The 25,228-nt window shown below is 34.5% G+C and overlaps 1 protein-coding gene and 1 pseudogene across 1 annotated transcript; both read right to left on the bottom strand.

Moving 5' to 3' along the window:
* Positions 1–446: 446 nt before the first annotated feature.
* Positions 447–7,371, bottom strand: LOC120198198 (kinesin-like protein KIN-4C). The gene is made up of 20 exons (XM_039199565.1): positions 7,263–7,371; positions 7,058–7,150; positions 6,868–6,970; positions 6,552–6,743; positions 6,103–6,246; positions 5,299–5,387; positions 5,088–5,179; positions 4,890–5,005; positions 4,677–4,807; positions 3,780–3,880; positions 3,370–3,466; positions 3,178–3,221; positions 2,992–3,102; positions 2,805–2,883; positions 1,873–1,985; positions 1,732–1,818; positions 1,522–1,606; positions 1,013–1,079; positions 682–906; positions 447–519 (listed from the first exon to the last, which is right to left on the bottom strand). The coding sequence occupies exons 1-20, from the start codon at positions 7,369–7,371 to the stop codon at positions 447–449; spliced, it is 2,151 nt and encodes a 716-aa protein (XP_039055496.1).
* A 7,176-nt stretch (positions 7,372–14,547) lies between these two features.
* LOC120198659 lies at positions 14,548–21,913 on the bottom strand (annotated as a pseudogene).
* Between the last annotated feature and the right edge of the window lie 3,315 nt (positions 21,914–25,228).

The following is a 25,228-nucleotide window of genomic DNA, read 5'->3' as shown; positions in this document are numbered from 1 at the left end:
TCTTTTACCCAGAAAAAAAAATCAATTATTTTATAAATTATTAATTTATATTTACGTTTTATATTTTATTATAATTATATTTTTATTATAATTTTTTTATAATTTAATTTATTTTTTATATATTAAAATATTAATAAATTTAAAATAATTTATTTAATATTTTTTTAATTATAATATAATGTCTAAAAGAGACATTTTATCTTATTAAAAGTACTTTTGAATAACAATACCAAACTATTAAATTTTAGACTACATTTTTAAAAATTCTTTTCTATCGTGCTTTTAAAAATCAATTTTCAAAAACAATGTCAAACTGCCCTTAATACCCATAGTAAACCTTAACCCCTTAAAGTTAGATTGAACACCAATAAAGTATGAACTAACCTTCATTTCACTTGATGAAGAAGATCTGCCTTTTTGCCTCTAGTTGGCCAAACTACTAAGTTTCACCACCTTTCCTTCAGATCCTTATTCTGCATCCTTTTCTCTGCAACTACTTCCTTATCTCGCAATGAGCACCTTGAAAAGGGACGGCAAATTATTAATCGAATCAAATAAATGAAGACCCATGATGTTAACAACCATGATAACAAAAGCAAAAAGCTGCAGAAAAATCAGTTGGTAGAAATGGAAATGGAAAGGTTAGCATGGAATACTTTTGTTTTTGGAAAGATGAATTACCTTGAGGATGATGCTAAATTGAATAGATAGTTCATAATATTTTTTGCATCAGCAAGACCGAATTTGGTTCCAACGTCCCCTTCCACTAAAAATGCGTTCACGCTCTTCAGCTTCAGATAGTTGTGAGGCCATGGCAACCAGAGTACTAGAAGTAGAAGCAAGCATGTTTTCGAGAGCGAAATCCTCGAGTTTCGTGCACCAGGAGACATTGTCTCAGGACAATCTCTGCATTTAGAAGCATTAAAATAAAACCAATTGATCATTGGTTTATGTAATATTAAAAAGTGGAACAATTAAAATAACAAAACGAGCATATTTGCAAGGTTTTAACCTTAATACGGTGTCTAAGTATCTCAGCCCTTCCTTCAGTCTTGCAACCTCCTTTGCCATCTGGCCCTCTATTATGCAATGAGAACATTAAACAGAAGCACAATAAGAAAGCCTCCACTTCCTAGTTGGGATCTTATGTAAAAGAAATTAATGGTATTGTGCCCAAACACATTATGTGAACAAGCTTTCTCTGGGATCCCCATAAACGCAAGGAACCAGAGGGAAGATGGGGCAACCATACAAAATAAAGGAATATCTTAATATAAGAGCTCATGAAAAATGGTCTATTTTTTAACATTGACATTCCTTTTTTCCTTTTTGTTTTTGCACATGAGGATTAGGATGGAAAATGATCATCCCTCTCATTTTCTTTCCTACCAGAACATTCAAAATTATTTCTTTACATTTTCCAACAACCAAGCAAAGCCTTAGTGTTTGCATCCATCGTTTCCATTGTGTAGCCATATCAAACATTGCCAACAGAGCTGCACATGAAAAATAAGGACTCACTCTTCCATTTGTCTTCATATTCAGAACGTACTTCATGAACCCGTACTGTGACCTCAAGTTCATGCTCAATTGTCTGCGTTATTGCCTTCAAAAGGATGATATATTATATCACAAAAAAGAACACTTGGAACATGCATCAAAATCCAAAAGAATGAAAGAAAATATTGAAAAATAACCCCTCTCATGGGAATTCAATAAGATATGTTAGACTGAAACTAATAGGTCTGAGCAACTCCAAAACAAGCAGCTATCTGCTTGCCAATTACCTGAATTCCAGACCAATGCCATTTCCAGTGCCTGCATATCAAATAGTATAACAAATATGAGTTCTAGCTACAAAAGAAAGAATACATGCACACAGAAATTCTCCAAACTGGAAGCCTCACGTGAGGAAGTCTTTCTAGATTCTAGAAGCTCCTTTAGCCTTTTTGTAGCCATAGCAGCCTTCAGTCTTTCTTTGCAACCTAACATGCATATGCAGAGTGTGAGAAGTTCATATTACAAAGATTCTATGTGAAAATAAATTTACCATTTTTTGTCTCTGATTCAGAGCTAAGAGCTTGTGCATCTCATCTCATTCCTCCTTCCTTCTTTCTTAAGCTAGTTAGCAAGAAAAATAAACAATAATTATATATTGACCAAAAAAACGTTTTGCTAGGATTGTCTAAACTGTACAACTCTTGCAAAATGAAAAAGAAGGGAAAAGAAAAGAATTGATACCATTTGAATTTGCATTCTATCTTTTGTTTAACAAGTAACAACAATAAATCTCTGCTTACTACTAACCTCGAGTCTTAACAGTAACAAAAACACTTCCACTGGAAGCAACCACTCTTATTAAAAAAAACTTTTGGTACTAGAGTGAGCAAGCCATGTGATATCCTCGATTCAAACTAATATGACTTATTGGAAGGTTACTACACAAAAAACTTGAATGTTTAAGTGGAGTAAATTTAGGTATCACTGCCACACAAAATACCCCCATTAACAATTATCAAATAATTAATATTTAGATGGTATGCTAGTTCTATGTTGCTTCAACTCTTTATTTTGAAGTGTCTGTTTCTATCACTATATGTAACACATGAATAAGGGGATGTTACATTACATTCTAAGGATCCTCAAGATACATGGTAACACTCACACCCATGTGAATGCCAACAATTTATTAATATAGTTTGTGTAGCTTATAGTGGTATTGCAAATAGCAAATATCTATCGCATAAGTACATAACAGATACATGATCTGAAGAAGCATTTATTAAACTCATATTTGAGTGTACCTGAAGAACCTCTTTCTCGTGATGCTTTCCATAACCTAAACTGCTCAGATTCTTGCTTGATCTTATGTTGCAGTTGAACCTATAAAATAGACATTTGCAACGATTGATAGCAAGAATCTTATTCCTATTTTGTAAAAACAATTTCAGTTTTTAAGATGAAATTAGACAGCATGGGATTGATATTCACCTTCTGAGATTTGATTCTCAGAATCATCTGAAGTCTTTGCTGCTTCATCACTTTTTGTTTTTGTCTCAAAAGTTGAGCTTGAGCGTCTTGCTTCTTCTTCAACTCCACAACCTGACAAGCAGAATATTAATATGCAAGCTGATAAGTATAAATGCTGTTGACTGGGAAAGAAAATTCAAAACTCACCTGTGCCTCAAGGACATTCAGCTTCTGAAGTATTCCTCCTTTAACTTTTGAGCACCAGCATCAGAAGTAGAAGAAAATTGGCAAGGTTATTCTCAGATCCTCAATTCTTTCTGTCAGGTGACAAAAAAAAAGAATTAATATTATATGACACCAAGTACAAAACACCACGGTAACTTTATACAGGTGACTAACCTGCAGAATTCTTTTTCTTTTTCCACTCATTAACTTTCTTCTCATAATGTTGTTTAAGAACTGAGGTGTCAGAACTCGTAAAACACTTCATTTCAGCCTTAATAAACAAATAAAAAGCAATTAGGAAAAAATGAAAGAAATAAGAAGTAAGAAAAGGTCAACCAAGTTGCTAAAAAACGGGATTTTGCATAGCATGATAATATAACCATCTCAACAATTGATTCACAAACATTTTAGCAATAAGTATCCGGCTTCTGATGGTTCTGGAATCGTAAAGGCAACCAACCAGAATGTTAACGTTTCAATAACAAATATCTTGAATATCTCCAATCTTACTAGCATAATGTAAAATGAAAAAGAAAGTGTAAGGCCAAATTAAATCTTCAATTACTGACAAAAGCAACACATACCTCTTTCTGTTCAAGTCTTTTGTCCAACTCCTTAAGTTCCATGTCCAACTTTTCTTGGAGAGATGAATGTTCTAGCTCCTTCTCATTATCCTCAATCTCATCTGCACATGAAGGAAGAAACTCTTATCTGTATTAGTTCTACATTAAGGTCTTACAAGGTTGCATAGAGAATGGAAGAGCCATATCAATGAAAATAAAATGTGAAAGGTTTAAATGATGATGCATCATATCAAAGATTAAATTCCACACTGTTACAAAGCCAAATAAAAAATCATTGAATTGTTGATATTATGAGATGCGCAGAGGGGCGTCAAATTGTATAATTTAGTCCTTAATAAGGCTTGTTATAGTTAGCGGTATGTAAAATAAAAACTTACATCAAGGGATTCAACTAGAATTCAATCATAACCAGTACATGAGATATACAAGTGAAACCAAATGATAAGGTCGTCATTCCTAATTTACCTGAAGATAATAATCATTTCTAGAAGAAAATAACGAATTTTTGAGTTTCCACCATCACCGGAATCAACACAATCAGACAACCGACAACGCTTTGAGTTGTTTAAGCTTTTCAATCGTATTAATTCTCCTTCCACTCTTGAATTTTCAAGACATAAGTTTTCATCAAATCAAAATCCTACAATAATGAAAAAACACATGTAACCGAGGTTTATTCATCATCTGCTAGATTCAATAACTAGCACAAACTTTACCTGATTATATTAGAGTCAATCTCATCCCATGATTACCATTTCGGGCTGACTCAATTTGCATTACCAGTTTGTCTTTCTCGACCTAAAATATTGAAAATCGTGAGATTTTATAGTGCCTTCGACCAGCTACACAAGCAGGGAATGCAAAAGGGATCTTAGAACAACCTAAACAACTGAAGACAAAAATGAATGGAGAAAAACTGAGCATCAAGTGCACGTTGAGCTAATTGTTCACTAGAGTCTACGCTCTTGAAGCTCTCGTTGTAGCTCTGTGTTGCTTGCTTCAAGTAAAGAAACTTTGTGCTTGAGAATCTGGAAAAACAAAGGAAAAGAAATTAGCAACTAGGTTAAGAAAGTAAAGTGAAGTGTGGTGTTTTATATTTTATAAAATAACCTGAAGTTCATCAATGATGCATTGCCATCACCACGATAAAACAAAAGCTCAGCTTGCAATTGTTCAATTTGGCTTCTCATTCTCTGCAATTGAACTGCCGTTGGGTCACGGTTTATCTAACCAAATATAAGGGATGAGATGGTCATGGGGATTATAATAATCATTAAAATATTCTGCAAATATGAATAGGTATCTTACAACTGCCTTGTTCTGAATGTTTCGAGCTCGATTAGCATACTTCAATGTGTTGAGAGTTTCCTCAGCATTGGTGTCAGCCGGACTAACACAAGCTACAATCAAATAAATAGAAGAGATATTTATGCATACTAGAGAAATTCAAAGCCAAAACTAGTTATGGTAATAGAGAGATGGAACAACAAGTTAATGCTCTAAAACATATAAAGCATACCAATCATCATCGTTTTACTGTTTCCTCCAAGGGAATCCTGAGAATTCAAATTTCCATCAGAAAATGTAGAACTTCTTTGTGAAGTAAAGCTTCATCAAAGGACATATTTATATCGAATAAATTAATTCTAAAACAAAGAGAATTGTAGCCAACACATTTAGACGTGATTCCAGAACAAAATATACATAATAACCATATCCAAGTAGAAGTCTTAGAAAAGAAAATGAATATGTTCTCCTTCTGCTTGACGAAAGAAACATCCATTTTGTAGCCATTAGTGTTTTAATTTCTACAGTATAAATGTGATGTTAGTAATTCTCACTTCCTATCAATTTAGTGATTAAAAATAGTCTATGCATAACGCACTGATGAATATTACTGATCAGTGGCACGACTTGATTTATGCGTTTTAATTTTTCAGAATGGACAGTCTACTTCATTACAGTGAAAGCGTTCGATTTAAACAACGGATTGAGATGATTACTCATGGATATCAAGATATGTACAAGTTAAAACAAATTGTAAAAATCAGAATAAAAGCTAAAACATGCCTGTAACAAGCGTGTCAACTTGCTATCACGATATGGGACATGGCCCCCTTCTTTCCTCTTCTCTCATCCCAATGCACTAATCACATTCCCAGAGCTAGTAAACCTTTTTGATATGAATGCCTGCAACAGCAAAGCATCAAAATTTTAGGTGACATCAGCACAAGTTTCATGTTGGATTACAGCTTACTTCTAAATACAAGGCTTGGAATAAGAAAAACAAAACCACCTTCTTTGAAGCGCATGCCATCGGCACCTGTTCTCTTTGCACGTCTGAGCCAGCAAGGTCCACTCAATGAAGCTTTGCACATAAGATATCATCACCAATATCATCATCTCATTTGAGCAGCTAGCAATCTTCTTTTGCTCCATGGTTATTGTAAATATGGCATGTGAGCGACTGGAACATGTAATAAACATTAACATAAGCACAAATTACAAAATATACAAGAATTACATGATAATGATTTGTAAACACAATAATTTATCTATTCTGACGCAAAAAAAAAAAAAACAAAAACCAAGATAAAGCCAATTGTAGGAATTGGTTGTATCTTTCATTACTTTAAAAGGAAGATGCTATTGTAATAAATGAACATGGTGTTTTAAATAAAAGAGTATCCACAAACAAGATGCAAGTTGGAAAAAATATGCCCACCTTGATAAGTTATTCATATTGGTACCCTGTAGCACGACATAAAGAACCTCGTGACAAGTAAGATGCCATCTTCTTTTGTCCGGACTTCTGCCTCAGTCACCAGCCGTGTTATCCATTCATGTTTCCCTAATCTGAATAGGTAGCCTTCCTGGAGCTGTGCTTCGCAAGAGACACCCTTCAACTTTCGCTGAAGCCGCTGGATTTGAGTCAAGTAAGTCAAACACTTCTTCCTTAAATATCTGTCAAATTCAAAAATCATAATATAAGATCTTACTGATAAGTAGAATCAAGTTCTACTATCATTATTAGCCAGCACCTCAATAAATGACACTCTTATCAAATATTCAGTCGAGCTTTTGTTGCTTCAGCTCTTTTAATATGGCTTCCATAACTTTAGGTATAATCCCAGCATTACTTCCGTCTGCTGTGTAGTTGGTTCCCATAGTATATGTTTTACCGGAACCGTCTAAAAACCCAGAAAAAATCATTGTTAGTAAATTATAAACTTCTTTATGAAAATAATAATAATAATAATATAACAAAATGAACTAACCTGACCATATGCAAGACAGTAGCATTATAACATGAAAAAGTGCATCAACTAGAGGAGCAACGCAATCATCATAAATTGAAGACGGCGAGCCAGCTCCCCATAAACGTAATCATAAGTAAAGACATGTGACCCAATTTGCTAATATTTGAACACATATATTCATTCCAAAATCAAAACTCAGGAAGATTTTATAGAATGATAATACCTGAGTTCTCCGGGAACCACGGTGATGCAATCCGTACTCCATTGAGAAGCTCGGTAGTAATCAACGGTCGAATATTAACGGCGACCCTCACGGATTCCGAGTTGTCCATCACCAACGCAATGCAACCCAAATCTGTGAAGGATTCGTCAAAACCCTAACTTTTGAAAAGGAAATGGAACCATTAAAAATCTTTTGAATCACTCAAAATCATATGCTTCAGATCTGAAGCAGACAAATATGAAGAGAAAATATTAATTTGATAGGAGAATACACTACCAGAGGGCTTTGGAGATTGTTGCTTCTATTTTTAGGGTTCCGAGACGTTAAAATTTGAATTTCTGGAGGGACAAAGGGCGAATAGGTATTTGAACAATCGAGGAAATGTTTTTGAGAATTTAATTTATAATCATAACTGAACTGGATTTGAGAAAAGGCGCTCATATCCTAATTCAAAAGGTTGACGAGTGAGAGTCGACAGATGTTGGACACGTGACTTTCGTGTCTTTTCCAAATAATGCTGACTGTATATATGAAGTGAGATATTAAGGTTTTTTTCTTTTTAATAATTTTTTTTACTAATTTGGATTAAGTACATCTAATATTTATTAAAAGATAACTTTGAACACTCATCCCTAATATTATTGGTGCTTGAATTCAGGATCTCAGGAAATAACAATAATTCATTTACTATCGATGTCACTTAATTCACTCTTTCTTAACATGAGGTGATTTTAAGGTAGTATTTATTATAATATTTAGTCATTAACAATAGATATATATCCTGCAAAGACAACTGCTCAAACTCAAATCCTCTAGGAAGAATAACATTAAGGTTAAGTATTGATTGATTGAGTTGCCTTGAGTTATAAATTTTTTGAATTAGTAGAATTGACGAGTCTTATTTTATTATTCAAATTTCATTTAAATTTTTTATATCCAAGTTGTGTTATAAAATTTGAATTAAATTATTTGAGTTTCTATTCAAATTTAATTGTAATTTATAATATTATGATAAATTAGTTATAATTATCGATATTAGTTGACTAATAGTTTTCATCCACAGAGGGCTTCTTTTCACCCAAAATGAAATGTTAGGGGGTTAATTTGATTAAAAAATAAGGGTTAAAGTGACTATTTTGTCAAAAGTATTAGTATTTTTGTCATTATACCTATTTTTTTAACTGTAGATGACTAAAATTGAAATAAAATATAACATTAGGTATGATTTTGAAGAACAAAATAGTATAATGACCAAAACAAAACTATGAGATTAGATTGATGACTAAATATGTCATTTACCCTAAAATGAAAAAAAAAACTTTGTACATTTCTTTAGCTCACTTTTTAAGTTGAAAATTGGATTAACTATTATCGAGGTCACTTTTATTTTGCCTTTATTTTATTTTGATCATTAAATTTTAAAAATTTATATTTTAATCATTTACGTTATCGAGTTATTAAAAATTGATCATTAAGTCATTAACTCTCATCACATTGATTACATTAATAAATTTGATTTAATTTATAAATTGACCTCTAGATTTTTTGGATTTTTTTCACTTTATTCAAAGATTAAAAATAAAAAACTTCTCTTCTCTAACTCAAATCTTAGATTTAATATCGTCGTTGCATTTAACTGTCATTCAATGTTATCTCTAACACTTTCTTCAATGAATGATACAGACATCATTCTCCATAGTAGATTTTTATAGGAGTATGATTTTTTCCAACAACATTGGAGGCTTACGATGGTTTCTTGGTCAAGAAAGGAAAGGTGTATGTCGACAATTGTTTTTCGTCTCATTCGATATTATTATTATTATTATTTTATTTTATTTTTATGATCCAACAAGAACAAAAAAATATAAAAATCGGTCCAGTTTTAAATCAAATTATCAGGATCCAAACCCGACCCAATTATAAGCAACTTAATCTAGATGGAAGCCCAACTGAACCGAACCATTTTGGAGCCCAGCAACCCGGCTAGGGTTCTACCCTATCTCCACAGCCGCTGCCAGCTCCCAACCATTGGATCTGGGAGAGATCCAACGACCTAGATCAACCATCAGTTAGGGTTTCCTCTTCAGCAGCTGCCAACTTTCATATAAGTCATCGGTTCTGGACCTATCCAACGGTTCAGATCGAGCAAGAATATGCTAGTTGCTTCATTTTGTCTGCATCCACTTAATATGCCAAGCCGAGAAAGAAAGATATGAACAAGGTGCACATGGTATAAACAAATGGCGGTGTCTCAATGGCTAAACCTTAGAAAATAAGAAAGCCAACCGAAGCCAACCCATCAATTTTAATACTGGTCAAAGAGCTATAACTTTAAAATATTAAAGATCAATGATTCTTTTGATTGTGAACTAATGTTTGCAATTTGATTGTGAGCCTAATTAAGGGGAAATCATTCACAAATTCTTTCATTATTTGATTTCTAAAATAAAAGAAATGAGGAAAACATTTTTTCAAACAGGACATCTCAAATGCGAAAAGTCTTTGGAGCAGTGATCTGTCAAAGAAGCAGATGATCGCCTGTTTGAAAGGGGCACATATCTCAGCGTATAGCAAAATGCAAGAATACGACCAGTCAAAGATGAATTTTGGCACCCAAGTAAGGTGGAACCATGAAATACCCACTTTGGGCATGACCAGAAACCCAGATCATGTTGAGATTACAAGATTCAGACCAGAAAGCATTGAGTGAGTATCATGACTTGGAGTGTCAGCGGTAAACCCTGAATATGAGCAGAGCTTACTTCATAAAGAAAATCATGGCAGCATCAATCCAGTAGCAGAAAGGGACATCATGTCATATTATTAATGGCATCAAGAAGTGAAGCATTTCTTCTGAGACTTTAATGCATAAAAGGCAAAGAAGACACAAGACAAGATGATTGGGTAGATCTTCAGAAGTTGCAAGCTGCTACACCGATATCTGAGTAAACCCTAGAAAAAAATGGTCAATAGGAAGAGACGTGGTTCTCTAATTTGGAGTTAAAGAAAAATTAATTCAGCATTTGTGCATGCATGAGAACATCATTTGCATAAAGAATGCATTTGCATTTTGCACATAAACATATGGTTTTTACAGATCTTTCAATGAAAGAGAAGATTCGTGATATCAAAATCCCAACAAGTAGAAGCTAAATTCAACCTCAAATGCATAGAATCATGTTTAGGGAGGCAAACTCCCATATTCAATGGTTGCAAGATAAATTTGCACAAGAAAATCGATTTTCAAAGATTATCTTGAAGTCTAAATCTTCAAATATGATCTTTCAAATTTTCGAACATATACTAACAATTGGTAATGCTTAATTTGCAGATTGATTCCCTTTAGAAGAAGCAGAACAGATCCCTCTCTTTCAAGATTTGATATTCCCTGAGTGACAGTGAAATCTTCCCTTATTGACAGCAGAATGTATCAACTCCTCCAGATCTGATATTCCCTTCAGAAGAAGCGGAACATGTCCCTTTTTTCCAAGATTTGATATTCCTGAGTGACAGCATAACAAGTCTGCCCCGATTCATCTTCCCTGAGTGACAGTGGAATGGATCAACTCCTCCAAATATGATATTCCCTTCAAAAGAAACGAAACATGTCCCTCTTTTCCAAGATTTGATATTCCCTGAGTGACAGCGGAACAAGTCTGCCCCGATTCAATATTCCCTGAGTGATAACGGAATGGATCAACTCCCCCTAGATCTGATACTCCCTTCAAAGAAGCGGAACAGATCTCTCTCTTTCATGATTTGATATTCCCTGAGTGACAACAAAACAAGTCTGCCCCGATTCAATATTCCCTGAGTGACAGCGGAATGGATCAACATCCTCACATCTAATATTCCCTGAGTGACAGTGGAACAGATCCCTTATCATATTTCAAACTATGAAATGAATCGGACGAAAAACTCATTGTCTCTTCATCTTTGCCCTATTCTTGATGACACAAGAATGGGCAAAGAGGAATAGTTGTCAACAGTTGTTTTTCGTCCCATTCAATTATTATTATTATTATTATTTCAGATTCAACAAGGACCCAAAATACAAAACATGACCCAGTTTCAAATCAAATTATCATGGCCCAAACTCGGCCCCAATTACAAGCAACCCAACCCAGATATAAGCCCAAGCTTAAAGCCCAACTGAATGACCTACTTGGGAGCCCAGCAACCTGGCTAGGGTTTTACCATATCTCCACAGCCACCGCCAGCTCCCAGCCGTTGGATATGGGAGAGATCTAACGACCCAAATCAACCATTAGTTAGGGTTTCCTCTTCAGCAACCGTCCCTTTTCATATAAGTTGTCGGATCTGGACCATCCAACAGTCCAGATTGAGCAAGTTGTTGCCACCGTTTCGCCCACCGCCTCTGCCACAACGAAGGCCCTACAGTGTCAGAAATTCAGAACATTTCAACAAGCAACTGAACACCAAACTCATACGTCACGCAAGTAGGGATGGTAATGAGCTGGGTATTGGTCCCCCGTCCCTGTCCCCATTTAAAAAACCCCATACATCCTCGTTTAAAAAATTGTGGGAATTTAAACGGGGATCCCCATCGGGTAATCGAGGAAAACGCAGGGAAACGAGTATCCCCGTTTAGCATAAACGGTTATTTAAATGGGTATCGGGTCGGGTATATATATTTAAATTAAATATATAAAGTATATATATTTTTAATTTAATTTAAATTTATTAATATATATATATATATAATAATGATTTTTTAATATTTATTGGGCCGGGTATCGGGTGGGTATCGAGGCGGGGATTACTAAACCATCCCGTTAAAATAAATAGTTTTTCCCCGTCCCTGTTTAGCATAAACGATTTTCCCCCGTCACCGTTTAATTCGGTTTTCGATTTTCCCGGTCGGGTTCGAGTTTTTTTTGCCATCCCTACACGCAAGTTGATTTTTTTTGTAATCATTTCATAGCAAAAATAGGTTAAAAAAAGTAAATCGAGCTTATATAACCGAAGCAAAAATATGTAACAAGGGTCATTCCCTTTGAGTTTTCGGTCGAATAAAAGCAAAAAAAAAGAACTTTCGAAAGGTATTTTCTTTTTTGTTGTGTTTCATTTTGTGTTCGAATAAATAGTAAAAGTAATAACAAAAAATATAAATAGTTTGCATGTAAATAAAATCGAGCCTAAGAGGGGTCGAGATTTACCTACGTCGGAGAGGAGGCCGATTCGTTTTCTTCGACGGTCGGTGAGTGAGAAATAATGGGTTGGGGGCTCTTTTGGGGGCGGTTTAGGTATTTTAGGTACTAGATCTAGGTTTAGGAGAGTGAGGGGTTTTAGGCTTTTTGGGTTCATTTCAAAGCTCAGCCTCCGTGTGCGATAGCTGGTACGGTGATCAGACGGTGTTCGAGATCAGATAGGGCGACCGATAGTGGGCTGGCCGATGGCTTTGAGAGAAAAAAGAAAGAAAGATTTTTTTTTTGAAAAATCGGGGTGAAATGAGAAAAAAAACTAAAGTGATATATAGCAGAGTTTCGGGGAAATTATGTTTAGGTCCCCCGAACTTTGCCGTATTTTGCAAAGAGATCACTGGAAAGACCAGTTTTGTTATTCTCACATTATATTCATGCTTTGCAATATTGGTATAATCGCATTTTAGTCTCCTACTTTTAGCGCGTTTTTTCATGTTCACCTGTAGGGACCGAATATGAAATTTATCTATTTTGCACATGTTATATTTTTGGGATTATTTGCATTATAGTCCCTAATACTTCGGCATAGTTTTACATATTGGTCACTAATTAAAGTCAACTACCCTCGCCCCCAATATGAGTTTTAAAGTTATGTTGCTCAATAATGTAGGCCTGTAAACGAACCGAACGCACACGAACGGAAGTATGTCATGTTCGTTCATTTAATAATAGACGAACATAAACGAACACGAACATACGAATTTTTTTTGTTCATGTTCGTTTATTAAGGAATATAATATGGTCATGTTCGTTCATTTAATAAATAAACGAACACGAACATAAACGAATACGAACATAAATGAACACGAACATAAACGTTGGAGACCCTACTTCCATTGTTCTTCATGAAAATAGTCGACAAAGCAAATCAACCAATTCTACAGTGATAAATAGAGTAAGAGTTTATTAGCAGTGATGAAATGTTTGAAGATATCAAATATTTTGATCGATCTTTAAAGATATTAAATGATTCACACAACTTTAATTTAACGCTATAAACATTTATCTTAGTGGTCCATGATTACATATGAACAATCATTTTCGCTATTACACTCTTTTCAGAAATTGCATAGAAACATTTGTTTTGTTTTCTGGCAAATTCTATATTTTTCTCTTTATTGATGCTCATACTTCCGATTGTTACTTTATCTTCTCATATTTCTAGAAAGAAGTATGATGTTTCTTGAGTTTTAGATGTGAAGATACCTGCAATAACTTTACATATCAACTATTAAGCCAAATAAAACAAGAGAAAGAGATGAAAAAGACCTGTAAACTTCATATTGCACTATAATATAACTTGTTTTGAAGCTTTCAGCGATCGTCTCCACTCTCTAGTGGACACTAGGGTTTGGGAAAAAAGGGGGAAATGAATAGGTGCGGTGCCTCACAGGTTAACATATTGGATTTAATCTCCAAATAATTGGGTTAATTATGGAGTTGGTCATCAGAATATCAGATTAATTATGGAGTTGGTCACCAAAATTGATTTAAGAAGATTGAGTTAAACATAAATGAATGAACAAACGAACATAATCGAACATAACAACATAAACGAACGAACATAATCGAACGTTCACGAACGTAAATGAACGAACGAGACCTATATTCATGTTCGTTCATTTAATTAAACGAAAAAAATATTGTTCATGTTCGTTCATTTAATAAATAAACGCACATAAACGAACTTCCCGCCGTACGGTTCACGAACGGTTCGCTGAACGTTCAATTCATTTACAGGACTACAATAATGTCAATACAATACATTGTCAGTAAAAATAGGTCAATATCCAAGAAGTTCTTAATCCACATTAGTTATAGCAATCGACCTGATGGCCGTGGTTTCGCAATAAGTTGATTGGCTTCAGATTTTTATAAAATTACATATATCAAATTTATGAAATTATAAATTAATATGATTAAATTATTTTGTCTTTCTACAGTGATAATATGATTTAATCTTTATAAATTATAATTATTTAATACACTAATAATTTAGGGAAACCTATTCAGGTTAAGGGCAACAAGCGACTTGTCCAAGATAATTTTGGGAGCAGATCTCTCCTTAACAGGGTATATATTGTAGCTAAGAGAGCTATCCAAAGGATTAAAACGAATCTCCTACCGTCCTACGCCCCCATTCTCAACATAAAGCCACTAACAGTATTCACAGCATGGCACAACGTGCGTAAATAAATACATAGTTGAGGATTGATTGAATTCCTAGTGTATGTGAAAGGTGGAAACAAACCAACAAACAAAAAATTCCAATTCCACATGTCTCTCTATGACTACACTTTCTCTTCATCGGAAGGCGTAAGCCGCATCCGTTTGCTACTGGTTTCGGCTATTTCTGCTGACATATCATTGCTGGTTATTTGCACATCATGGTCATTTGTCTCCTTGTTTTCAACCATTTCAATCCTGATTCAACTGGTTCAACACTGTACTTGGATTCTGAAGCGAGAGCATAGTTGAAATATCTTCGGGTGGGAAGTCATCAGCTCTAGCCTCCTTGTTTCATGGGGTTCTGAATCCTGATCCAACCGTTTTGACAACATATTGGGGTTTCCAGACGATGATAGAGTAGAGTTATTTCACATCATCACCTCTGGCCTCGTTCTCAACCCTTTCAGCGTTCTTTTCAATGAGTTCAGGGTCCTGATCCAAATGGTTACTGCTGCACCAGAATTTTGATGCAACAGTACAGGTAAATCATCGGTGGAGCGAAGGTCTGCATCCTCAGTGCTAATCCAGGTCTTGACAGTGTAATCGGAAGCTCCATAAGCTTCGCTGATAGATGGCTCCAGCACCTCAATGGAGGCAGGCATGGAAACTTTCTTTAGACACACCACATTTTCCACTAGATGAGACTGTTCCTGAACTGTATCCTGTCTTTCAATTCGTTCCTCATTACTGAAAGGGATACATTCAATGATCCCAATATCATCGTCATCATCTTCATCACCAGATGCAGATGTTTCAGAAGATGTGTCAACTTCATGATCTCCTTGCATGGAAATTCCAGGATTCCATGTGCTGTCCATGCCAAAACCTCCTGATGATATGGAGGTTCACAAGCTTGAGGTGTGATTCCAGAGAACTGTGGAAAACTAGTTTCTCCAGAAGCCAAATAAGTAAACTGTTGACCAGTTTGCACTTCCTGTAAATAAACAGATATTGTAATTGGGTATGGAAATCCAAGAAAAAATATAAAACAAGAATATCAAATTGCAGAAATCCCTCTATTTATCAATTTCTCACAGTAATTGATTTTCCCTCATTTTTTTTCTGGTATGCCTCCATCTCTGACATAGCATCAGAGGTATAGTAAGGAAGTATCACCGGGTTACCAGTGCACCCATTTAAAACCTAATTGAGTAGAAAAGCATCATAAGAATGATGAAATTCAATACCTCTGTTGGTGATATAGCCCCATTCAGATTGTAATACGGAGGCTGGTCAAAAGATTGAAATTGTCCGAGCAAAGGCCTGTTGTAACTCCTGGATAAAACACTCCCTGAGAACCAGACCAGAATCATTAACACTCCCCATGTTTCTCATAGAAGATGATGCTAACAGAGTCATTTCAATCCCTTGACCTGCTTGGGAATCTAAATTCCCATGATAAGCTAATTCTGGACTGAAACTCCCTGCAATAAACTTCACGCCGTTTTCATTTTCAATCTTTTCAGAAGAATTATTGTCATCACTGCATGAGCTGAACTGATTTCCCGAGAACGAGCTTCTAGGAGTTCAAATCAACTTTTGGATGAGAGTGCGCTTTAGAGATGCCTCAGTAGGTGGAAACCAATCCAAATTAAGCTGGGAGACAAACAAAGGGAGAAAAACAGTATAAAAAACCATGGATTGATTTTTCTGAACATATAACAAATATATAGATTGATCACAACACTAGTCAACTGGTTATTCTCAGGTTATCTTGAAGAAACTTTTAACTTGGTTCCCATCCTGAGACAAAAGTGCAGAACATTTTCCCACTAAAGCATTTTCATGACAAACCTTAGATCACATCATTGCTAAATGGAAAAATAGAAAAGAAAATAAAAGGTACAAGTTAAAATTATAAAATAATAATATAGAAAGAACAAAAGAAGATTGTGCTTGGATGAGCCTTCCATACAGTATCAGACAAAAAACAACTGCAGTATGAACCCAAATACATATGCTGACCACTTACAAAGTTAGAGAACTTGGTTATTTGAAGGGATGAAGTTAAGAGGAGCTTCAGCTAAAAAGAGCTCTAGATAGTGGAGTAAGAAAAGGCCACAATCAAAAGAATTCTCCTGCTGTGGGCAGCTGACAATGAAGGAACAAATATAAGAGAAAATGCATTATACACACCACAAGAGAGTCATCAACTAAGCAATTATCAAATGTATAACAACAGAGTTACAAAGATGCAAGGAATAACACATTAGTTTTTCATTTTCCTTCTTTCCCCTTTCAACTTTGCAGTCCCAACTAAAATAAAGAAGCCGGTTCTCTATTTCATGCAAGCATACAGACAAAGATGTAAACATTAATACTGCATATATAACCAGAGAGATGACAGGAATACAGTCGTATAAAAATTAAAGGGCAAACAAGCGCAAATGTGTATCACAACTTCACTTCTCTGGTAATGCAAAAATATATTTATCATGACATGAGTAGTGGAGCAAGATAAGTATCCTTTGAATGATAGATTAACACACTGTTCCAAGAGCTCCCCTGCCCCCAAACAAACCCCCCCCCCAAAAAAAAAGATATTAGATAAATTCAAGTACAGATCAAATGGGACAAGAAATAATATTTGGACCATTCTCCCCTCTTCTGAATCCACATAGTTATTAAGGAAATGCTTATTCCAAGACCATATCATGAAATAGAAATATTAAACCAAATTTAGCTGTACCTCGTGAGACAAACCGCAAGTTCAAGAATTTGAAGAAAGATCTTCAGATGTCTCCTTGTGCCTCTCTTTACACTCTTCCCAAAGGTAACTGTCATTTTCAAGGACAAAAGTCAGGCTGAGAAATAATGAGATACCATTCAAAATGCATACTAGTTATTTTTTTTTTTGGGGGGGGGGGGTTTAAATGTCAAATAAGCACACAAAGTTGAAATTAAAGATGTAGGTGAAAAGATTCAACATGATGGACGGGAAGAAATTATTCAATAAAAATGTGTATGACTACTTTGGAGAAAAATGGAAAAGATCAATTTTTAAAAGGGCTACACAAGACCAGTAAATACAAATATGGGTTGGACCCCTTCGTTCAACGGCTAGCTTTTGCTGCAACATAAAGCAAGTCATTAAGTCTTTTATCTTTTGGGTACTTTCAAAAGTCAAACTTGCATATGCTGAAGCTAGCAGAAATTAATAATCTAGATATATATATATATATATCAGCAGTTTTAACTTAGAGAAGCAACTCAGTGCAGGCATTGAAACCTAACAAGGTAAAGTTGCAAGCAAATGTATTATTTTTTGATAGATATTAGGCCTCGTTAAAACCCTCTAGTTGCCCTCCATATTACAATAGTAACATGAAGGACAAAAGAAGAGGGAAAAGAGTGCCTACTACTTTATTAACCAGGAGAATAATACACTGCCATCCCTTACATCAAACTTTAAAAGCCTTAGAATACCTTTGGACTAGATTTTTAAGACCTGCATGATTTCCTCTGATGGAATCCATGTGCAATATGCATGGTACCTTCGATGACTTGGCCAAGTCCTCGTTCTGAATAGAAAAATATGCATGAATAAAGGCCTATTCCCCAAAACTCTTTTCCGGTCAAACAAGAATATACCTTAAAAGCAGCCACTTCACCAAGATGACATAGACTAGCAAACTCCAATGAAGGCTGTGAGTAATATGCAAATACACTTAATGTTAGCTCATAAGTTCTTATAAGTATTTCTTAAAAAGAACTAACGACTCTGAGGAAAAAATCTTACTTGAAATTTACAGGTATAAAGATGTAATCTTTTCCAAACATATTCAATTTTCTTGTCCATTTACGAACTCGCAGGAAAGCAGCCCTGCCATCTGAAATACTGGATGGATCTTTGTCAAGATCAGCAAGTTTCCGAAAGAAAAAACTGTTAAAAATGGAATCTCTTCCTTTCTTCAGGTTCTATCTGATTCTTTAAATACCTGTCAAAAAAAAATATTCCAAACTTGAGCCTGCACCATTCCTTAAAAAATAGAAACATAAGCATGATAAAAGAATTAAATTGATCTTACTTAATGTAGAAGTCAATGATCGTATCATTGATGAAGGTCTCTGGTTCTAACAGATCAACATCTCTCTTGCTAATGGAAACAGCATCAAAATCACCTTTTGGATATATAACCTCCTCAAAAGGCTCATCAAAACTGCAAAACAGGTGTTGTTGGCATAGAGCATAAGCAAGACTAGAGGTCATGAAATCAGTAAACAAACTTGAAACAATAAAGAAAACATGGACTTTTAACCCCTTCGTGTGTGTGTGTTTCAAGGGGGGGGGGGGGGGAAAGAGGGAAGGGGGTTGAAGTCCCATAACTTACTTGGGAAAATAAGACTTATGTATTGGCGAATCATCCCCGTCCATTCCATCAGTGGACTGAAAAGGAAAATGAATATTTTAGCCCTGCTCTTAGATTTAACATCATAATATCATGACAGACATGAAAGTATCGTCTTTGTTAAGGCAACAAAATTGTAAATGGAACTCTAAGCAGCCAATTAGAGTTGAATGACGACTTTGAAAAGAAACATCTATTTAGAAGCTTACTCAAACACAATATTCCACATGGCCAGGTATTTATGATTTAATGGTGATTGCTTCCTGTTTCTCAGACCATCTGGGGTCAAAAACCGTGAACTTTAACTCCTCAATAACTGGAATATACATGAGAAATAAAGTCAGATAAAATGAAGGAAAAGAAAAACAAATATTAGCTGAGAACTAATTCCCATATGATGGTCATAGTATACTTTAAACCTAGGCCAAGACTCTTCGCCTGAAGTGTACGGGTCTACGAAAATAAGAAACAAATTTTACAAGGAACAAAATAAAATAGCTATGTAAGACCACTAACCTGAAGTGCTACATTCATTCTCAGCCTCTGCCGCAACCTTTGAGAGGACTTTCAGATTGACAATCATACACCCACCCTACAATGCAGTCCATACAGAAAACTGTGTACTTTTAAAACCAATAAACTGTACAAAAGCACTAACTTAAAATGTTCCATTCATGACTCACCCTTTGAAACCACTGGCAATGGATGTAATAATATCATCAACTCCTCTTTCGAAACTAAAGGCCCCATGGTGATAACTCACAGTTGAGCACTCAATTTTGATGCCATCAGGAGAAAAAATGACTGATACCCCTGTAATAATTCTCTTGATATAGAACATATTCCGGAAATATAACAACTTCCCCACCTATGTTATCCTGCAAAAAAACGATAACTGAAACAAACTAAGAAAAGCCTTCAGAATATCACGTACTAATAATATAGGTCTTATTGGCTAATAATTTTCTCTAGAACTGTTTTAACATTCAACTAAAGAAAAATTAAAATAACATGTCGAGAGGGTATATATTAAAAAAACTATACCCAGAGTTTTAACTCAGGCAATAGCCTACTTGGCATATGAATGAAACCTTTAAAGATGAAAACCACTGCATACCACCTATCCTGATATCTGTTACTAATAGATTTGAAAGGAAAGGAAATTACCATAGGGGATTGCCATCAAAATGATCTACCGCATTGCCATTCAAAGAAACTGAAAATGCAGATAACAAGATTTAGAAAATATAAAGAACCACTACAAACAATAGGGAAATGAACATAAAATTTCCAATACGAAGGAATACCATTATCCTCTGCTACATCAGAAACAGGACTTGACGTGTCACTCATGCTTCCATTAGCATCGAAGCCATATCAACTGGCTCATTCTGCAAGAGCTAAAACAATGTTAGTGCAAGCCAAATTATAAATAGCTTAATTCAAAATGGAATTTAGGAATAACAGGAAAAGTACACTTAATGGAGAACTTGAAAGGGGACAGCTTAATTGTCTTTTCCCAGGTGAAGGTGCTTCAGAAAAGGAATTTCTATAGTCAAATTCAGGAAAGGTACTTCCATGCATATGCATATCTTTTTCTAAGTCTGGCTGTTGTTCAGAACTTGTGGACTTCGACTCTGGTGAAACATCCAGCTCGGTATTTCCTTCCTTGGCAATTTCATTTTCACCAGAACCCAGCGAGGCAGCAGGAGTAGCCCCATCAATTGCACCAACATCTACACAAGGAATGTTGTCCATTTCCTTTCTCTGAACAGCAGCACCATGGGCAACTTAAAGCAAATGTAAAAGAATTATTATCAGAAGCAGATAATTAATTATGAAACATCACACATCTGACTCAACAATTATCCAACAATTCCTGTTTTTGAATAAATTTTGCATATAACATTACTTTAACCACCAAATGCAACAACTATTGCTGAACAAAGAGAATAAATTCATACTTTTTAAACCCACTTACCACATATACAGAAAAGAAGAAAACCAAAAATTAAATCCATAGAGAATTCCCTGTGGTATATAAAGAAACAGAAAAACAAACCCAAGCAATCCAAAGGTGAACATATGTTTTCATGCTAGTAAAAGAAAAGACTACCAGCTCAAAAGACACAAGTAAATATTCACATCGATCAAACAACCTAGAGGTTTGTAATTTGCAGTATTTCCACATCTTGATCACCATTACTCGAGAAGGGATTAGAACTAAACACTCAATCTGCTAATGGCCACGGACCCGGGAAAATTCCAGTTCACTGGATGTGAATGCAGAGCCCGCATTCACTTAATTATGGAGCTCAAATCCAAACAGTCATTACAAACTGTTTCCCACAACCTCGTTGCAAAGTTGATACGACCAAATTCATACAATTATTAACTACATAGAATTCACTTCGTTTTCATTGCCCTAAACTTACTAAAAAAAGGTAAGGGTTTTGTCCGTTTAAAATTTGACAGAAAATCCGATCGTTTTCTATGGGCCTTTTTCAGCGCCCAAAAAATATTTAAATTGAAAAAGATTTCTTTGTTTTAGAAACCTACCGCATTCGAGAATCTGACATTCCATAGTCGTCGGGTCATCGGAATTAGGGTTTCTCAATTTGCAAAAGCATTTATCAGCTGTCAATTCTGAAACCCCGTCTTCCTCCTTGAATTCGAACACCTCGAAACCGTTGTTCATCGGCGCGTGAGCAACTATAGGTTAGAACGACCAAAACGAGTTGGCAACTCGGTGAGTCGGAAATAGAAACTCAGTGAGTAAACGTAGAGGAGACCAATTATTACCCGCGATCTTCAGAGAGGGAGAGGAAAGGCACTGCCCTAATTTCCGAGTACAAGAACGTAGAAGAAAACCAGTTCGAGTAAAAAATATTAGAAACGTGTTGGGTTAGGATGATTAAGCAACGCGCAAGTTCAGAGAGTACATAACACGAATCTATCAGGCGATAGAAAAGCAAATGAACATTTATCTTCGCGCGTATAACTTGGTTTATAGGAAGTCAATGGGGCAGGGAAAAGGGATTTATCGGAAGTGTCCCCTCGTAATTTGGATAGTTTTATATATTGCCTCTAAACCTTTTTAGGTAATTTAATAGTGATCTGATTGTAGATTACTTTAATCTCATATTTAAAACTCAACATTTTACTAACTCCATAATTAAAAATTAATTACAATAATTAATGTTGTTGAATTCTAATTAATCTGATTATTTGAATCGATTAAATCAAAAATCGACAATTTAATTAGTTTAAATGAAAGTATTAAACTTATATAAAGTAAATTATTTTAAATGATTTGGGGTAGTTTGGCATTGCTTTTGAAAATTGATGTATAAAAATATTGTAAAAAAGTTCCTTTAAAAGTGATTTTAAGGAATTGAGTTTAAAATTTTAATGTTTGGTATTGTCGTCAAAAAGTGTTTTTAAGAAAATAAAATATTTATTTTAGACATGATATTATAAATTAAAAATAAATTAAATGAACTAATGCTAAAAATCATTAATAATTTTTAATATTATAATAAAAATCTCTAACGATAGTTAATTTTTTTAATAAAACTAAAAAAATAATTTTATATTAATAAATTAATTATTTAAAAAATAATTAAATTAAAATTTATCTATAAATAGCAAACAAAAAATAAAGGTACAAAAGGGAATGAAGCAAAATTAATATTACAATAACAAGCATCTCTAAACGAACTTTCTCACCGCAACTGTTGAAATATTCACTTTTTCAAATGGATTAAATCTCATTTTAAATGAATTTTGATAATAAAAAATAGATGATACTTTCACGCTTGAAGGAGCAGCATCGTTAATGATGACACTATTAAATTAATTTATAAAATATTAAATTATAAAGTATTAAACGCATAAGTATAAACTAATTACAAATTTAAATGTAATTTACTTAAAATATAATATTTATAAAATATTAATTTTTATAATCTTATTTTAATTATAATTATATCAAATATTAATTCGAAAATTTTATAAACCCTAATTTATTTTCATAGTTTTAAAGCTACCGCCGTTACCACTGTTATTGTCACCATTACCATCGTCACGCTATCGTTACTGCCATCACCACTGTCATCGCCACTGCCATCGTTACCGTCGTTGTTCGTCGATGGTAGTCATCGCCATCGGCATCATCTTTAAACATCAACGAACGACAAAGACTAAATCGACGGTGAAAGATGATACCAACGACGACGATGACGGTAGCGACTGTGACAACAACGATGGTGGCAGCAGTGGCTTCAGAGCTATAAAAAATAAATTAGGATTTATAAATTTCCCAAATTAATATTTGATCTAATTATAATTAAAATAAGATTATAAAAACTAATGTTTTATAAGTATTGTATATTAATGAAATTACATTTAGATTTTTAACTAATTTATAATAATAAATTTAGTACTTTATAATTTAATATTTTATAAATTAATTTAATGATATTCATCATTAATTGTATTTATCAACGCTCAACGAGCGTTCTAGAATTTTCCATAAAAAATCCATTGTTTGATGTTTTTTTAGGGTTTAGGGTTCATGTTATCACATTTTGTTGGCTAGATTTACTGGATTATATAGAGATAAGATTAGGATCCAGTTGCACGGTATAAAAGTTTTACATTGATTTAACAGCATTGGACGAGTATAAATTGATGATTTAAGAGAATGAAATCTGCTTCTCATTTATGCTTGCAACTTACATTGCATGTAATTGTAGATTAGTAATATTCATTATCATCACTTGCATGCATTAGCTAGTGTTAAGAGTAAGTATAGCACATCCTTGTAATTTTTGCAGTCTCTTAGGTCAAATTTTAATTACTACTTTTTTGCATATTGATATATTCCACATATATTCTTCTTGCATGTCCCTAAGAATCTCAACAAGCAATCCAAGCCATCAACCACCATAGCCAGCACCACTATACCATCCTCAAAACTGAAATCTAACACTATAAAGAAAATATATTTGATCAGAATTCAGAAGCTCTCTCTTTCAATTTTAGAAAGAAAATGGGGGCTAAGATAAGACTCAAAAGTGTGGATTACGAGTGATGGAAAAGAGGTTGAGATTGTCGTCTTTTTTCTTGGTTTACTTAGAAATTAACTAGCTCACCATGCATACACTAGTGCAAACCAAACCAATAAATTTATATAAAATGAGTTTGTCACACTCAAATTAGGGCTTAAATTTTTCTTAAATTTTTTTGAGGACTAAATTGAAATTTTAACTAAATTTGGGGGTCAAAGTGAAATTTTGATTAAATTTAAATATAAATTCGAGAAGTACTAAAGATGAAGGACCTATAGTATAATTAAACAATTTTTTATAAGTATGAGTTTAAAACCCAAAAATCAGAACATTTTTGGAAAGTTTCAAATCTCTTTTCAACCTTTCCTCTTATAGAAGGAAACCTTTGATCGACGTTTTGTCGCCGACCGTTACTCCATTTTTGATACCTTTACATCATGTTCCTTGCTTCGTCCCGAATCAACCAATGTCCATCTTGTTCCATTGTCGTTGACGTGTGAAGGGTAAGGAATATTAAGTTTTCAACATTTCAAAATCGAGCTCTCTGTCGTTCATCGCTGTGAACCGAGCTTGGTAAATGTCTCAAAACCTCTTAAAACGTACTTAGGATTTTTTTAATCCCTAGAGACCTTGCACGCGCCCCACTCGCTGCCACTGCGCATGGGGAAGTTCCACCATCTGGTGGGTTGCTTGAAATTTGGTCGACCCGATCCATTGCCTACCTGACCCGACCCGAACCAGTTAACCATTAACCGTTGATCGACATTGACTGGCATTGAATTTCTCTCTCTCGAAAACTTCTATCTTTACTTTTTCGACGTCCTGAGTATGATTTCGCGATTTGTTTTACCAAATTCTGACCGAAATCCCTGAATCGAGTCCGTTCATCTGAATATGCTTAGTATTTTTAGCATTTTTGCTTATTTATTTGGGATTTGATTATGAAATTGAGTCGAGAATATTTTTTATGAAAGTACTCGTGTTTTACCTGACCTAGGGTCAGTTAGATTCGGTGTTTCCCGTCCGTCAGATCCATACTATATGCGTTCCTCGAGAGTTACTCGTATGCATATGTGAATTGTTTAAATATG

Source organism: Hibiscus syriacus, unplaced genomic scaffold (assembly GCF_006381635.1).
Source record: "Hibiscus syriacus cultivar Baekdansim isolate YM2019G1 unplaced genomic scaffold, ASM638163v2 tig00117056_pilon, whole genome shotgun sequence".
Classification (NCBI taxonomy): Eukaryota; Viridiplantae; Streptophyta; class Magnoliopsida; order Malvales; family Malvaceae; genus Hibiscus; species Hibiscus syriacus.
The sequence above is the reverse complement of the archived record's forward strand: the minus strand, read 5'-3'. Positions and strand labels throughout refer to the sequence as shown.

Bases quoted from the DNA above. Each gene is read 5' to 3' on its own strand.
- LOC120198198 (XM_039199565.1), bottom strand. From the start codon at position 7,371: ATGGACAACTCGGAATCCGTGAGGGTCGCCGTTAATATTCGACCGTTG. The intron at 5,388-6,102 runs GTGCCGATGGCA...CCTTTGATGAAG, and splicing joins CAGACGTGCAAAGAGAACAG to CTTTACTTCACAAAGAAGTT. The intron at 3,103-3,177 runs GTGAGTTTTGAA...TCTGCTTGTCAG, and splicing joins TGAATGTCCTTGAGGCACAG to GTTGTGGAGTTGAAGAAGAA.